Here is a 16,827-nt window from a genome sequence, read left to right on the forward strand (position 1 = left end):
CGAAGAGAGCCATTCGAGCTATATTCGATAAACGGATGGATGGGAGGGGAAAACTTCCAGACATGTGTCTAATGGGGGTAGGTATTTGCGGGAGTGTGCAAAAAGGGAGAGAAAGGAAAAGATGAACTCCAAACCGTGCGGAAAATGTTGCGTGCTAGACCGGGTCGTATGCGAATTGCTTTGTTACAGAAACCATCCATTCACCCAATCCCCATTATTCGCCCGTGAGAAAGATTGATTCGTATATTGTACATGGTATATCGAAAAAGAGGAAGTCACGCGTGCCCAACCCAAGTAGAAATTCTGATAATCCGGGAAATAATAGCATATATATGGAGAAGCCAAAAAAGAGGCGGGATGTCATCGTTTCACGTATGGGAGTTTGCATTATTTGTCGCCATATTTCCCAAATTCTTGCTGCCATTTGAGTAAACCGCGAGTTAATTCGTCCATCATTTCCAAGCTGGATAGGTCTTTGAAATCTCTTTCTTTGGGTAGTTCAATTTCCTGCGTTGTTCCGGTGCTGCTAGCAGTAGACAGAACTCGAACGTCGCCGTTCATCACAGCGCCTGCTAATGCTTCAGCAACGGTAGAACTGTCAGGAGCACGGGTGCCATTGGCACTCGAGGCATTGGGCGGAGTGGCTTGCTCTCCGGCAGCAGCCATCTCAACTTGCATACGCGAAATAAATTCAAGAATTGCCGCTACTCTTCGTCTCATATCGTTCATAGTCGTTCTGTTCGGGTTCATATATCGAGGTCTACTGGGCTTGCCCGATTCTCCGCCGTTAACGTGGGCACCATTTGCCCCTGTATTTCCTATTGGGGAGTCACCATTCCCATCCCGAGATTGCCCACGGCGGGGAGAGTTTGTTTGATTGTCTGCACCATTACCATTGGCGACATCGCGATCTCGGGTATACTGATTGCGGCCAACACGACCCCTACGTGCAGGTGGACGTCCGGATTTACGGGATGATGGTTTTTGCGCGGGCGGAGGAGGGATGTCGGGAGTCTCAGGGCCAGACTGCGGTGGGACAGAGCCATTGGTAATATTTTTCGCTGGCGAGGCTGTTTCAGGCTCCGAATCTGTAAATCCAAGGGTTAGCTGAGTGACTGCACAGAAATGTGAATTTGATTATATCTAACTTACCATCACCTTTCCTTCGCTCAGATCTTCCTTTTCGTCGACCGGAAACTTCAGGTATGGTCTCCTTTTCTGCTTCTTTTTCGAGGGCGAGGACTTCCTTTTCTCGTTGATTTCGAGTTACAATACCCCTCGTCTTCTTGTTACCATTAACGACTGCTTTTGTTTTTTCGTCCTCAGACACTGGTTGAGATTGGCTAAGGGTTTGCTTCGAAGTAATGGATGAAGGAGAAGGTGAACTGGTGCGTTGTCTTTTAGCGGTTTGTTTAGTTCTAGAAAAAGCCAGTTAGCTAAACGCCGCAATCAACCGCCCAAGGGACATACATTTCGCTGTCACTTCTGGTTCTCTTCCCTCTGCGAATGATTGTCTCTTCATTGACGGACTTGCTGTCCTCCTTGCTCTCTTCAATTGCTCGACGTAAAAGTTCTTCTTCATCATAGGCTGCTTCGCGACTATTCATCGTAGACCTTCGTTTAGGTGCCTCTCCATTGTCTCGAGCTTTCTTATCTCTAGCGTTTCTGGAATTTTCGCGCGTAGCCGAGCTTGAGGAGGGAGGTGAAAGAGATCCAGCGACCGGAAGGTACTGAGTTGATTTTTGGCTGCGAGGTCGTAAGCGTGAGGACCACATCCCAGAGAAAAACCCGAGTAAGGTATCGATTTAGAACAGCCTTATTCTTTGTAGAAAGATGTAAAAGTGAGAGGGAGTGGGGGAATACTTCAATATTTTGACAAGAGATGCTAGACTCAACAACAGATTCAAGTTGCATGAATGAAGGGAATGGGGCAAGAGGTGAATAAACACTTGACAATTGGAAAACTTACCCATTTCCACTAACAATCACCTTGTGTAGATCTTTTCGGCACTTTTCGCAGAAATATTCGTCAGGACTCAGGGCTTCTTCCATAATTCCCACGCAGCCGCCATGCTGCCATACTTTGCAAGAATCGCATTGTATAAACAAACTGCCAGCATCGTCGGATGGGATCTCTGAGGCAGAGGCGGAAGGGTCTTGGTTCGATTCCACTTTGATGCCGGCTTTCAGATAATTTCGGCCGATGGCCTCGCGAGAGGCTGCTGGAAGGCCCGGATAATCCTGCTGTCCGCAAATGCATCTTGTTATTTCTTCTTCGTCACCATCTTCTTCATCATATTCGACATTAGCTGGAGGAAGTTGATGGTTTTCCTCTTCGTCGCGACCGCGCTGCCGCTGCCGGGTTTGTGGGAGGTCATGTCTCGAGCGTGCATCAGCGTCGTCTACCGATTGCGATAAGTGGGTGGAGGATCTTCGTGGAGAGGACAGCTTGTTATTTGAGCGGGTGGTTCTCTCGATGCGTCCAAGGGAGTTGACGGAACTTGAGGAGTTGGAATGCGGCATTGCGCTAGGGGGCGCTTGAGAGGCGCGAGCTCGAGAGGAACGACGGGGTGTCATGGCTGAAATTTCGATCTAAAAGAGAATCCGGAAGAACTAACCCGTATCAACGACGGAGAAGGATAGAGCAGAGGAAGTCACGGAGAATTCAGGAGTGCAAGGTCGAATGAGGTTCACCGGCGCTCCAGCTCTCAGAGACCCGGCAGGAAAAACGTGCAAACCACGGTTAGATCAAGGCAATTGGAAGAAAATGCAGGCAGTCAAAGGGATTGAATACCCTCAGACGGCATAATAAGCAGGAGATCGAAAGACTACATGCTCTGAAGCTGCGGATGCAGGGTTGAGGGAGGAAGAGGAGGGAAGAGGAAGAAGATGGGCGGAGATCTGGGCGAGCGAAGTATCATTCGCTAACCAGTCATTCCCCGCGCACCGTGTCCCGACATTGCTCATCTCATCACCACCGCGAACTAGCTCTCGGTTTTCGTCAAAAACGCACCGTACCACAGAACGAAAAACTTTGAATTTGATCCCCCCATGGTCTCCTCATAGGCAGCAACTCGAAGAAAGTTATTTCCTGAGAAGAACGAGGTGAGTTGGGGAACGCCGGTGGTGTTTGCCCAGCGACGCGGAAGACGGGGGAAAGACGCCTTTTTCCAAACCCAAGGGTTCACCATGGCCTGAAACTGCATTGTTATTGCTCAGCTCGACGGCTGTCTTGCCCTACAGCTACAGAATTCCCCGTATCGAACAGGGTCATCTTCTCGACGGCGCTGTGGTTCTTTCTCATAGGTCCTCGCGACGGGATGCCCACTTCCGCCCTTCTCTTCACAGATCAGTTGTCTTCAACATGGGAACGGATCGGACTTCGGACGCGTTTGCTGGTGACTCGTGCTTCTGGGATTCTCCCCAAGCACACCGTTAAGGGTTGCCAGTCATTGCTTTCGTCCCATGATATCTCCGTTGGCGTGGACTTGCAACTTCCAACAAGCCCACGACCCAGGTTCAACCCCCTTTCCGTCCACCGGATACTCGCGATATCAGTCGATTCAGGGATGGAACAATATGGACACAACACAGCGTTGGCTTTTCGGGGCCAATGACAACCTAGATAGGAGATGTTTGCGTGCCTGATTCGTTGGCAGGGACAGTCTACAGAACAAGATAGGCCAAAAGGGAAAATTGCAGTGGCATACGTACACGTTGACACTGAAGAGGAAACAGAAGAAGCACACAGTTGAATAGAGACTACCGGGTTGCAACGGGCCGTGTTTGCTATTATATTCGGTGGACAATCGGCCTCGCTACAGTTTGCTCTGATAGTAGCCGTAGAGATAGAAGACCAGACAGCTCGCCCGGCGTAGATCCAGCTCCTGCGCGTAGACCCAGCAGCCGACCAAAGGCCCAGCATCCAGCAGCGATGCCCGCCGGTTGTGCAGCCGAACAAAATCCCACTTTTTGGACGATTTTTGCCAGCGAGGGGGCTTTGCCCTTCCCAAAGCGGCTAGTGCGGCGACGTTTTCCCCGTGATTGGCAACTGAACTTTACACTCTGGGAAACCTTTAAGCCCGACAGCTCAACTCGCTCTCGCCCTCGCCCTCCACGTCCAAGTCGTCTTTGCCCACGAGTGTGTTACGGACGCTGAACCCCCCCCAGGCTGTGTTATCCTGCTGAGTATCCTGTGTGTCCGAGTCACCCGCTTCCCTCGCCCCAAAGGTTGAGGATCCCCCTGCATTAACACTCCTCCGTGCTGGACTGTGTGATTTGTCATCGTTGGCAGGAGTTTGCTGGCTTTTTGTAAGTGCCATTCTCCGGTGATCCTAAGCCTGGATATAGACGTCGTAGCGTCGAGATTGGTGCTTGGAGCTGTGCTGTTGGCGATGGCTCGGGTCCTGCAATCGTGCCCCGGTGGCTGACTTGGCTTTTAGAGACTAGGTCGTCACCCATTCGAATCGAAGACAAAAAGCATTGAATCTCCGTGGAGGAAGAACGCAATCTCGAATACATACCTTTCCAGAACGCGAGTTTACGGTTTGAACGGTGTTCAAGGGGAATATCATCATGGCTGCTACGTTGAGTACGTGCCCAACCAGACCGGACCAGACGGGCCGCTAAAAAAGCACAACCCAAAATCTTGAATGGGGAAAAGAACCCATTCATTTGCGGCAAAGATGGCAGCACCGTCCTGTTTTAGGACTACTCGTGGACTCTAGTTGCTGATACCTTCACCACTTAGGCGGGACGTATACCTCCGCTCCTGACACACCGTCTCCGGTTTTCCCTGATCGACTTATCAGACCCCTCCCCAAACGCCCAATACGCTCGCGCCTATCCCCTGAGCTTGCTGAATCTATTCTATACCCGCCCGCACCTCCGGTCACCCAACTCTTTTACGGTTCTGATTGGGCGGGAAATGGAGAAGTCGTAAATGGAGGCAAGGTCTTTATGCAGCGAGACAGCTATGCGTTCGATCAAGACTCTGAAGATGACATCGAAGTCTATGCAGTCGGTGCAGACTCTGAAGAGGACGGGCCTCCCGTCGCCAGACGCAGTCTAGGAAGAGCGCCCCCCTCTCTCTCGGAATACGGAAAGCATACGGGAACGACCTCCAAAGCTAGCTCGAATAGTCTTGACGGTTATGATGCGTTTGAGAATACAAACAACAAAAAGAAAAGGAAAATACCGACGTCAGGTGGTCTAGGTTGTCACTCGAGCCTTTCAGCGGACATCTTGGGCATGAACCCTACCGGTCCAAATGGTGCGAATTCAGGCATCCTAGAGGAAGCTAGCATGCCCGGGTCTTACTACGGGTCAGGCAACCCTGTGTCTCCATCAGCCTCTGGCCTCTCAGGCCCTGGACGTGGGAGATATAGTCGAAATGTGGTCCGTTCTGCCAATGGACGGGCGCCTCTCGCTAATTCCTCGAATAACTGGGTAGGCAATCGGCCTGGGGGTAGCCGTCGGGGCTTCAATCACGACACCGGTATGGCCATTCGACTGCTATTAGTCGTCATGATAGTTTCTAATCTGCTATCTAGGCTCGTTGAAAATTCCTGATCAGGGCATAATCTCGAATGCTATCGCTAACGCGGCAGCATATCCATCATCCTCTCCGAAGCAGGGAGGCAACATAAGCTTGTTAAACGAGTCAACGAAGCCCGCACCTGCAAAAACCCAATTTACTTTCACGTGCGAGTCAGACTCGTCGAAAGGCATGGCTTCCTGGCAAACCCAGAATGCGTACTCTCTTTCGCAACCGCCTCGACCAGTCTCTCAATCAGGAGCCGCGTCCGCCGCCGCCGGGCAGAGGAGGTTCTCCACCCAAGGCACGCAAACGAGCCCCAACATGACATCGCAAGTCAATCAGCATAGTCAAGCTGCTGCTGCTGTTGCTCCTCAGCACGCTAACCAACCCGCACAGCCGTCAGCGCAAGGGAAGAAACCCCGCCGATCGGCCCGGAGTATATATGCGTTCGCGGCACGCCAACGTCGGATACAGCAGCAGTATACTAACCTACACCACCCACCTAACCTTGAAGATATTTGGATCTGCGAGTTTTGCGAGTATGAGAGCATATTCGGACATCCTCCCGAGGCGTTGATCCGACAATATGAGATTAAAGATCGGAAGGAACGCAGAAGGTTGGCAGAGAAACGGAGATTGTTGGAAAAGGCCAAAATGAAAGGACGCAAAGGCAAAAAGCCCCCCAAGAACTCAGCGAAGAATGCAGCCGCACAACAGCCTGCTTATCAGCAGAACTATGACCGACAAGCGATGCCAGAGCAGCCCATGGAAGGTCAGGGAGATCAAGAAGAAGACTACCTGGGTATTATGGAAGGCGATGAGTATGAAGAACAGGCCCCACAGTTTCGCCATCCTCCACAGGCGGGCCCGGCAAGAGTACCACCACCGCCAGGCCATAATCACCCCAATCAATCGAACAGTCAGTCGAATGACGGGCTAGCGGGAGGTGGGACTGGGCGTGCTGGATGATGGCAAAGTGAGCAACCAAAACGTGTTCATTCCGCTTGTGAGAGGGACCGGCCACATCCTATATTTACTCATGGGATGGCACCTTTTGTTTGCTTGCTGGATCTTCTTCTCTCTTTTCTCTACTGCTGTTTTAAGTTTAGCCTTTGCTCTATGCTTTTCATCACCCGCTTCATCTTCAACGCCATATTTGGCCGTTTGGCTTCAAGAATGGCATTGTCAAACATCCCCACTCATGCAATTTAACGTTTCTTTTGGTCGAATCCTTTGGGACGTTTTCCCTTCTTCCATCTTTAGCTAAGAACACCTTTTTCCTGTCCCCACATGAGCGCGGTGAAACCATGAAGCTATGGTGAGGTTGGGTCAAACTGAAGAGTATCTGAGAATGGATATACCGGTCTCTGCGCGGTATGTGAGTCTGATGACCTTGTCCTGTGCAGTGGCTTTTTCCGAAAAGGTCTCAGTCACATTACCGAATATTTTGTTGAGTGCACCAGGTTCGACTGGCTGCTTGCATTTAACGTCTTTATGCTAGTATTACTAGACAAAGTCTTGGAGGACTAGAACAGAATGCCAGAATATCAAACATTGAATCCTTGTCCCAACAGTAGATCTCTATACCAAAGGCGCCCGAGTGTGTTAGCGGGACTGATGATATCATGAGATATCTAAATATAGCTCTGCAGCAGCACGCAAATCGAAATGGATCATCCATGATCGAGAGGGTTTTGGGGCCGGCGCCTACTGCAACCCGGCAAACATCAGCCGGCCCATGGCTCTCAGCGCTTGCACGGCTTAGCAGCGTGCATTGCCAGCCAACCATCCACCTTCTTCAGGATGCAACTTCAGACAAGCTACGAAGCCGGAGCAATGATTCGATTGCTATCTTTCTCCATGCTGTTCCTTTTCATCCCCTGGTCGCAAGAAACATCTTCCCCCCCTGCCTCGTTTCATCGTGGCAGCGGAGTTTCAAAATGGCGAAACCTGATTGATCGCGGGCATTGCGCGATGACATTTCGCTTTTCTTGACCTTTGCGCTCAACGCTCCATCCTGCTGCCACTGCGGAGTCGAAAGGAGCCCACCGGGCAGACGATATCCATCCATTAGACGCCGCTGATTCGTTCCTCTGGTCGAACAAGCTGGCTATCCATGCTCGCGTCTGCTAAATATAAGACGTCTTAAGAACGATGGAGAGCTCCATCGACTTCAGCAACCGTCCTCATGGAGAAGAATATATATAGCCGTGATCGCCCCTCTCGGTACACTGCTCTTTTCTTCCCATCCATCAGCAGAGTCCTGTCTTCCTTTTCAGTTGTCATTGGCCTGGTTCCGATCTCTCTTTTCCTTTTTCGTTTGTTGTGCGTCTTCTTTGCGGCTTTATAGCAAACGTTTCTTCACCCGCTCTCCCTTATTGTGCCGGGCGATTCATTCGTTGACCTTCATTGATTGCCCTTCTATTGTCCCTAGCTTTGAAGTTGCCTATTCACATCGAAAGTGTTCCTCGACGGAACTTGCATTTTGCATTCATATCCGCCATCAACACTCCTGTTGTGTGCGCTGGGCGCTTGCTTCCTTGACTTGCAGCCGTGAAGACCTGGAGTCTACCTGCATTTTGTTTTTTATCACCCCTTTTTCCTTGCATTCACTACGCAAAAAAGTATTTCTGTTCCTTTATTACGGCTTCACGCTCTGTCGACTTCGATCACTGCTTTGCCATTTACACGGCTCTCCTGGAGACTCGAGTCTTGAATCCGCGCCCGTTGCTAAACTGCATCTCCCGAAGATCGCATACAAACTATCCACGACTCTTAATCGCAGCCTACTCCCTCTAGTCTTTCGCCTTTTTTTCCACGATGGGCCTCATCAAATCTCTGGTCATTGACGGCGTGAAAAAGCGTTACAGCCCCGGAAACATTGTCACGACCCTCCTCGAATGCTGCATTCGATTCTTGCAGTTTGTCTTCGGTATTGCCGTGATCGGCCTGTACGCGCAAGACGTGAACCATGCCAGGAAAGCTGGGCTTCCCATGGGTTCTGTTTCAAAATGGGTATGCTTCATTCGATTCCTCCAGCGCACCCTATTTTTTTTCTAACCATCACACCAGATTTACGCGACAGTTGTTGGGTCACTCTCCTCCATTGCCGCGATCATCTACATCCTCCTCCCTTGTGCTGCTCAAAGACCGCTATCCAGCTTCCGCATCCTCCAACTCCCCTGCCTAGCCTTCGACTCTCTCATGTTCATCCTGTGGCTCGTGGTATTTGGCATCTTCGCCAAAATGTACGTCTCAGTCGATGATAAAAAGGACCCAAGTTTGAAGAGAATGCACCACGCCGTGTGGGTGGACCTGGTCAACCTGTCATTCTGGACAATCACGGCGGTTTGGTGTGGACTGAGATGGTGGAGAGGCGATAGGGCAGCGAAGCAAGAGGTGAAAAACGAGCAGTTTGCGGCCGAGGAAGGGGAAATGCGCGAAGTTCGTTAGTGGTCCTAACTGGCACGGGCCCCGCTATATTTACCTCGATGGCGGGATGAATCGATGCTCTTGTGGCTTTTCCCCGTCGTTTGTTAAATTAATTGCATAATCCCGTTGCAGAGGGCGTTTCGGGTGGTTGACTGCTTGATTTTTAAGTGCATTACATGGAGTACAGTTCAGCATCTTATGTCCATATAATATTGTTTTTTTTTTCCCTGCATTGAACATTACCTTTGACATACCTTGCTCATCTCAATGGATCTGTATGTATGTAACCCAATCGTGAAGATTTGGAATAGGGAGTAGTTCTAGCGATGTCAGACCGGGTCCTACCATAGAGAGAAATCTGGATACACTTTGATGTTATTTCATAAATTCATGTAGCTCTATATATGCTACATATCGGCCTTAGATTCATTGCATCTATCGGCATCCTCCAGATAAGAATATATCGTCCCTTAACTTATATTGTTCATAGATCGTCTCTGCGATTTTCAAAGTTTTTTTTCGTCAACTCTTTTGATCGTTTTTTAACCTTTTTTTTCTCCCCTTTTTAAGAATCCTTTTGGGGCTGTAAATCGTTGGTTACTCGTCTTGCTAAAGGTCTCATTCCTCCTTTGTCCTCTTCTCTTCCTCAATCAACTTGCTCAGCTGACTCGATTGTTTGCTACGTCGAATCGGAGGCTGTAAGTTTTCATGGGATGAAATAAGGTTTGTCGGGGAGCTCGATAATGTTCTCGAGAGCAAAGCCTCGGGTGGCTGCGCGGGGAGGATGTCTGGGTGCATAGAATCTGCTGTTCGGGGGATCTGGCGGCCTGGGCGGAGGAGAAGTGGATTGATGGATGCTGGTGAGATTGACAAAGATAGTGATTCGTCAGAGGAAATTAAACTGGTGAGAGAGGAAACGCGTGATTCGCGTGGCTGTCTTTCGACAAAACGGGTGCGAAAGTCTTTTTCGACCAATGGAATGGTGGGAAAGGGTTCAGCAGGCTTCTTTGTTGTTGGCTTGGGCCGTGATAGTGGCTGCGGAGTCTTTGCTTTTGGGCTGAGCTGCTTTTCGGTGGCTGTTGGGCTTCCTGGCGAGTCGTCGAATAGAGGATAGTTTGGAAGCGGTCTCGATGCGTGCTGAACCGGCAGTGGTGGTTTGGGGGGTCTTGGATTTCCAACGGTTTTTGGAGAAACTAAATTTGAACAGGTTTAACAAACTGCTCCACGGATTTCGTTAAAACGGGACCACATACGATCTTCTGGGATATTTGTACGAGGGGCTATGACATGTTCATAAGATGACAACCGCCCGGGTCGTATGTATCTTGAAGCCAATAAATCATCACCAGGAGCTACCGTAGACCTTCGCACACCTGGCCCGACTGGAGACTGAGCTGCACGGGCATTCATAGCTGCAGCTTTGAGCCTCAGGTCGGAATCACAATTGGGCCCGTGTTCCGCCCATCTTGGTGGTGATCGAAAGTTCTTCCAGATATCGACTTCTTCAGGCTGTTCAAGTCCTTCAAATGTAAAGCGGGTGCTTTTGCGTGTATTTTGCGAGGATGATCGGGACGGTTTCTTAAGAATAGACGGAGGAGGTTGCATTCGGCTGCAACTCCGATAGTTGTTACTAGACTGATGAACCTTTGGGTTGTTTTTGTTGGTCCCTGAGTAAGCTGGAGAGTGAAGCGCCGGCGTAGGCTGCGGGAACTTTGGAAGAGGGCTTCTCGGAATGGAGTCCAGTTCCTGAAAGCAAGTCAGATATAGGTGCAAGCACAGGAATGACCACCATCTCATACTTCTTTGGCCTTGGTCCAGAGTGGCGTCTCGTCGGTCAGTTGCATGAACAGCCTGGCCAGAGTTGACCCGGAGATGTTTGAACTGATACGTCCATTACTCCAGACCCTCCAAAATAAATTCTCCAGCCGCCGTCCGGCTCCTTGCTTTAATGTGATTTTGTTGTTTGTGTAGACTAGAAAATCTCAGTGAGCAAATGCGCAATTTCCGTTAACGGGGAACTGAAAAGCCAACCTCGCCATAGCTTCGCAACATCTTCGATCTCAACATGATCTGCACTTTCTAGATCAGAGCTCACACGCTCAGTGGTTGACACCAATCCATGAGGCAGGGCGTCTGCCATGGCAGGTAGTAGATTTTCTGTTTTGTATGGCGGAATTCAACAAGATGGACAAGAGTCGGAAACCACAGAACCAAGACACGCAAATTAGAGCACAGGCTAGTTCAGGTGCTTTGAATAGATATGTGTTCTGCAGAGTAGAGGTAGTCGTCACATTGCCAAAGCCACCAGCATTGCCCCGACTGTTGCGTTGATAGTCCACTGGATACCAAACGGTTCACGCCATGAATATCTCGCGATGCACACAGAAATGGATGATGCAAAAGAAGAAAGGAAAGACTGCAGGAGATCTAGGAGAAGTGAAGTGTTGGTGGAAGGCAAAGGTCACTCACGTGAGACATGCAGCTGACTGCCGGTTGGGGATCCTGAACAAGTGAGCGAACGCGAGAGAAGAAGAAGCCCTGGGAGTATTCAACATGAAGCCAAATGGGTATCTGCATAAGGAGTGTGCTAGTTATGCCTGGTGGCTCTTGTCTGCTGCTGACCGCCTCTCACGCTTTGGATACAAGTCCAGATGGCGGATCCGCCGGCATCAAAGAGCGCAGTTCAAGTGATGGGAGTGACAGGCCAGAGAGGTGCTGAGAAGGGCCATTGTTGGTGCTGGGCAACTGAGGCTTTTCATAAGTTGCACTTGAGACAGTAACCGCGATTGCTGTAACCTCACCGTCGACAGAGCTCCAAGCAGCAAAACAAAGGCGAAGCAAAGGCTAGGACCGGACCGAGGTGGTCATCTGCTCAGCTGTTCTGGTCCAGAAGTGTGGCTTGAGAAGGCTATTTCTCCCCATTCTCTCGCTCCCCTTGACCAGCATCACCACCACAACCACTCACAGCAGCTCCGATGTTCGCAAGCCCTCTTCACATTCGTCACGTTCGCTCCAGCGACCCTTGGCGTCGAAGTCATCCGCAGAGAGAGTCCAGGAACACCCATCCACCCTGACATCCATCTGCGGAGGCGGTGGAGGATACGGTTTGGGCGGGTTGAGGCGACGAGTGGCTGTCCTTCTCGTCACCCACCGCTCCATCTTGAAGCAAAAATGCCGGGGAGGGCGGCGCTGGATGAAAACGTAGCATTGGGATGATGACCCAAAGCAACTGATCAGCGGCTAGGAGCGTGTTCTGGAAGCTTTTCCCGATCGAATTCACGATCGCTGGGCCGGGATGTCTCTGGTGCGAGGATTGATCCCAGTTCCCGCTCGACGACAGTTTGCGCAGGACCTTTTGCACTCATAAGGTACCTATTTTATACCCCAAAGCCATAATACCTTCTTTTCGTTCCTTTCTCGATTCAATCTCAATTGGAACTGCTGGTGAAGGCGTTGCCTTTCGACCCTCGACGACCAATGCTGTTACCAACCGACACGATCATTGAGTGATTTACGGTATTAACTGCTAGGTTTCTCTTCAGCATCAGGGCAAGAGTTTCAGATCGTGCCTTGCACACTTGTCATCCGAGCGAGCGAGCAGACGTTGAACCGCTTTGTGCAAGGCGGAATCGGCACTTGACATGGACTGGCCGTATCCTCGAAAATTAAGTACCATTTCGAGAAAACACTCCAGAGTTCGAGTGAGCTTATAGCTATGACCTTCAGCAGGCCATAAGTCTATGATTTGATCCGGACTCTGGCCAATGTGAGAGTGCTGCCGCGTGATTCTGAAGGATATGGAGGCGCTCATTGTCCCCGAGATCATTGTACAGTGGGCAAAGACAAAACTTATAACTACGAGTTCTATGTTGGCCGATCTGAACACCAGGACGACCGAGTCTGCCTTTAAAGCCAGGGTGATTCGTATCAAATTGCGAGATCTCTCGAATCCTTGCTGTCGCATGGCGTTTACCTAGTTACAGGGGCGTGACTCTTCAGACATGAGCCTATGTCAACGCACAAGACTTGGCCCGTAGTGAGAATATCCCACTGCGTTCATCTGTTACTAATCAGGGCAATGTCTTCAGTCCGCGTGGACCTCTGCAAGACGAAATATAACTACAGTCAAGATTATGCATTTGCTCCATTCACAGATCTGAGGTGGATATACTCCGTACATGCGCAGTTCACCAAAGCGTATCGACAACCAGCCCTGCATTTTTTTTTTTTTTTTTTTTTACCACAGCGGAGCGAAAACATGTTCCTGTTCCTGGCCATTTCAGGGGTAAAGGTAGCATAAGGGCGCTTCGCCACGTTCGCCATCCGGTCTTCCATTGGATATGCAAAAATGAAACGCCGGGTTTCAGGAAGATTCGGTCGATCCCCCGTTAGTGTCCGTCCAAGGCTGTTTCGCGAGCCGTAACCAACGGTGAACCCCGCGTTTACGAGCATTCCTTGTCCACACCGCATCTCCAGAGGGAATTTTCGGAACGTAGTTTCTTCAAGGTCGACTTGGCCGTCTCCTTTTTAAATTGCTTCTAAGATGTGGCACGAGGTACCTTGATCTTTTAAAACAAGCATGGATGAAAAAGCGAAAAGAGGGAGCATATTCATATATTTGCCTGATATTAGGGCCTGTGCTATCATCTAAGCGGCAAAATTTGCAGCCCCCGTCCATTTGAGCCGGACATCTGACAGTCCGCTCAGGTCCAAATGGTCCGGTTGTTTCAACTTGATGGTCCATTGAGTGAAAGCAGGAGGTTCCGCATGGTTTGTGCTGGGGAAAGTGGAATGGACCACCACATCCTCCTTTTCACCGGCCTCCGTCATCTCGTACGCGAACACTCTCTGCAATGGAAGGCTGGTGAAATGGAACACCTGGCCGTCCTGAATGTCCGAATAGATGCCGGACGTAGATATGGCAATTCGGACTGTTGCGGTTCCGCGCCGCAGATACGCCGGTTTAGGACGAGCACCCACGAGCTCAACTTCCAGCCCATGCACACGGAAATGCGAACCTTCGATGAACGGTCCAGAGAGTAGTTGCTTATAGTTGGAAGTCTTAGTGTTTGGTGGCACAAGGGTGAAGCTCGCAGTATGATGGTCGCCCTTGAGAGAATCAACGATGCCAGAAGCGCCAGTCAAGAAGAGCTAAGTGGTTGTTAACATTTCTTTCAGATATTCATTTGGGCATTGACTTTACCTCATCTGGATAAACCTTGAACTTGAACGCTGCACAACAGAAGTGAATACGGCGGCAAAAGAGAATCGGGGAGGCTGTTTACGTACGTTGATAATCTCCAGCATATCGCGAGTTTGCCTGGTCGATCTTCTCTCGAATCGTAAGGGCATCTACACGATATTCCTCGATGGTCTTTTGAGCATCAAGCTCAATTGAAGCGTCCTCAAGTGCATAAAATTTATATGCCCAGGTTAGATTCCGCATTTCAATCGTCACACTTGTTCGCAAAGACATAAGTTGGTCGTAGAACATAGCTTCGGCCTTTTCGGCTTGCTCTTCCTCGTCTCGATATTCATCCTTTAGCTTTTTCAAGCTTGCCGTGTCGCTTTGGCTGAGATTAAACGCAAGTTCGGCCTGGACATACTCTTGACCGGCCTTTATTGCCTGGGCCTGGGCTTGAGCGAGCAATTTTCCATTTATTGCGTGTTGACGAAGCGCGAGCCGATAAGCCGCGGCGCCATTTATTTTTTGCTCAATGGCAAACTCCAACTGATCATCTGATTCAAGCTGCCATTTGTCCCACGAGGCAAGGGCTACAAGACTGTTCAAATCTCCGTCGACTTGCCAATCGTCATCGATCTTCGTGTCGGGATTGTGTTCCAAATTTCGAATTTGCTCCACAGTCGTGGACATGGACGATAAGAGTTTTGTGGTCATCATCACACAGCTCTTTAGCTTCTTGACGGTGTCAGATTTGAGTATTTTGCCAATATCGCTTGCAAGCGACTCTGCCTCCTCCACCGCTTGGACAGCCTCCTCAGCTTCAGCCGGGGCGCGTGCAGCAGCAGCTCCGTCACCGATGCAAATGGCACCTATGGCAATAGCAAAGCCTAAAATTATCAGCACACGGACGCGCAGTTTTGGGGAGAGTAACCAGAAGCTCACTAATAACGGCTGTTAATATCTTGAATGCCGCTTCAAACTTCATCTTTTCCTTCCAGTCCTCGATGCCAATCTTAAATTCCACTTCTTTATCGCCTAGTGTGATCTGATCCAATTGGAACTGCTGTGAGCTGCTTAGAACAATGTCGCACGCGTTTGAGTATTTCTCATATGCCGAATCCCTGAGGGATCTGTGCATATTTGTTGCGCCTTCAGCATGGTCTAGCATGGTCCCCCAAGCTGCCATACGATCTTGGAGAGCGAGCTTTCGATCCTGAAATCGCATGTACTGCACCTCGAACGCAGATGCGGTCTCGATGGCGTCATCTAGAGTGGCCAGATACGAGGAGACTGGTAAAACTGGGGCATAGCTAGTATTAGGTCCTGCAAGCGCCTGAGCAGCCAGTTGCTGACCAAGAGCGACAGCTTGTGCGTTTAGGATACTTTCCGAATCTGTCTTCGAGGTAGCGCGTGCGATATGGGAGGTCAAAGAGATTGCGATGGGCGGCTGTTTCCAGAAAAAGACTGATGCGATACGGAGCTGTGCCCTTAAACAGGCCGCGAACTCCTTGGGATGTTCTGAAAGGTCGTTATAGCTTGGCATATAAGTTTCCTTAGGTTTTCCATGCTTTATTTGCAGTGTAATCCCAACATTCTGAGAACCGCTGCCAAGATCAACGGTAGAAGGGTCGTGCGATTTGCAACTGTAGCTGAGCGGCTGATCAAGGATCGAGGCGTATATCATGACCACACATTCAGACTTGGTTTCCGGCTCAAACACTATATGGATCGGCGATGAGGCTGTGATCACTCTGGAGTAGAGCATAAAAACGCCGCAGTCAGGGATTTTGACCACATTCTCGCCGCCTGAGAAAACAAGCACGTCGGCTAAAATAGTGACCGACTCCCCCTTTGAAGCCGAAAATATGGACGATGCGTCCACCAAAACGTCTCGCACCGTGTGTGTCTCCTATATATTTTTGTTAGTGTTTGAGAGACGTGAAATCGAAAGCCTTCGCTACATACCGCATATACCTTATCGCTGGACAGCATGGGGATGCGCGATATCCCAACGGCATCGGCATACTTTTGCCATTCCGCTGGGGAGGTTGGCTGGGTGTCTTGAGTTGCCATGATATTGAATAGACTAGAATCTAAGCAAACTGGGTCATTCGCGTTCTCCGCGGTAGGAGCAGATTTGGAGCATTCTCCAATTTGAGGGTCTCTTATATCAGTATCTTTTGAATACGCCAAAACACAGCTGGACACGGTTGGGCATCGGTCTGCCCTCTATCCTGGCTTGGAAGGGAAGCAGGACGACGGCATCTTCCAAGAATGTTTGTCCACTAGCTGCGGTGTGCGTTGTCGAAAAGGTTACAGTTCGTTCGATATCGTCCACCAGACATACTTCCATTTGGCCCCAATCCGGCCATAACCGCTCGAGGTGCACTTCGTATCCAGTGGAGCTCTGCCCTAAAAGCCGTTTGTGCCAAACGTCCCCTCGATGGCTGGCTGAACAGCAAGGGCTCAGACGTCTCGGCCATTGGGCCCATGAGCTATAGATGCAGGCAGGTTGCTCGACATGAACGCAGGAGCCCACAACGTCTGCGCATCCCTGACGAGCTGAGCTGGCTCATCAGCAGTACGCAAAGCGGGGGGACGCAGCCAGACAAAAGGCCGGTGGCCAATCTCATATCATCAACAGAGTGCAGGAGAACGAAAAGCCGGCATT

At 50.2% G+C, this 16,827-nt stretch overlaps 6 protein-coding genes across 6 annotated transcripts; 2 read left to right on the top strand and 4 right to left on the bottom strand.

Annotated features, from left to right (window-relative positions):
• Positions 1-387: 387 nt before the first annotated feature.
• Positions 388-2,523, bottom strand: UREG_03723 (uncharacterized protein; the record flags this gene model as incomplete). Its single annotated transcript, XM_002544160.1, has 4 exons — positions 388-1,088; positions 1,153-1,418; positions 1,471-1,746; positions 1,970-2,523. 4 exons carry the CDS (start codon positions 2,521-2,523, stop codon positions 388-390), a joined length of 1,797 nt encoding a protein of 598 aa, XP_002544206.1.
• A 2,052-nt stretch (positions 2,524-4,575) lies between these two features.
• On the top strand, positions 4,576-6,508 carry UREG_03724 (uncharacterized protein; the record flags this gene model as incomplete). The annotated part of the gene is made up of 3 exons (XM_002544161.1): positions 4,576-4,591; positions 4,751-5,497; positions 5,610-6,508. 3 exons carry the CDS (start codon positions 4,576-4,578, stop codon positions 6,506-6,508), a joined length of 1,662 nt encoding a protein of 553 aa, XP_002544207.1.
• Positions 6,509-8,359: 1,851 nt separating this feature from the next.
• Positions 8,360-8,992, top strand: UREG_03725 (uncharacterized protein; the record flags this gene model as incomplete). The annotated part of the gene is made up of 2 exons (XM_002544162.1): positions 8,360-8,554; positions 8,612-8,992. 2 exons carry the CDS (start codon positions 8,360-8,362, stop codon positions 8,990-8,992), a joined length of 576 nt encoding a protein of 191 aa, XP_002544208.1.
• Positions 8,993-9,589: 597 nt separating this feature from the next.
• UREG_03726 (uncharacterized protein) lies at positions 9,590-11,111 on the bottom strand (the record flags this gene model as incomplete). The annotated part of the gene is made up of 4 exons (XM_002544163.1): positions 9,590-10,164; positions 10,345-10,717; positions 10,771-10,943; positions 11,003-11,111. 4 exons carry the CDS (start codon positions 11,109-11,111, stop codon positions 9,590-9,592), a joined length of 1,230 nt encoding a protein of 409 aa, XP_002544209.1.
• Positions 11,112-11,932: 821 nt separating this feature from the next.
• On the bottom strand, positions 11,933-12,130 carry UREG_03727 (uncharacterized protein; the record flags this gene model as incomplete). Its single annotated transcript, XM_002544164.1, has 1 exon — positions 11,933-12,130. One exon carries the CDS (start codon positions 12,128-12,130, stop codon positions 11,933-11,935), a length of 198 nt encoding a protein of 65 aa, XP_002544210.1.
• A 1,488-nt stretch (positions 12,131-13,618) lies between these two features.
• On the bottom strand, positions 13,619-16,229 carry UREG_03728 (uncharacterized protein; the record flags this gene model as incomplete). The annotated part of the gene is made up of 5 exons (XM_002544165.1): positions 13,619-14,122; positions 14,175-14,203; positions 14,261-15,043; positions 15,099-16,065; positions 16,122-16,229. 5 exons carry the CDS (start codon positions 16,227-16,229, stop codon positions 13,619-13,621), a joined length of 2,391 nt encoding a protein of 796 aa, XP_002544211.1.
• Positions 16,230-16,827: the final 598 nt, after the last annotated feature.

Source organism: Uncinocarpus reesii, genomic scaffold, assembly GCF_000003515.1.
Source record: "Uncinocarpus reesii 1704 scaffold_2 genomic scaffold, whole genome shotgun sequence".
NCBI classification, from domain to species: domain Eukaryota; kingdom Fungi; phylum Ascomycota; class Eurotiomycetes; order Onygenales; family Onygenaceae; genus Uncinocarpus; species Uncinocarpus reesii.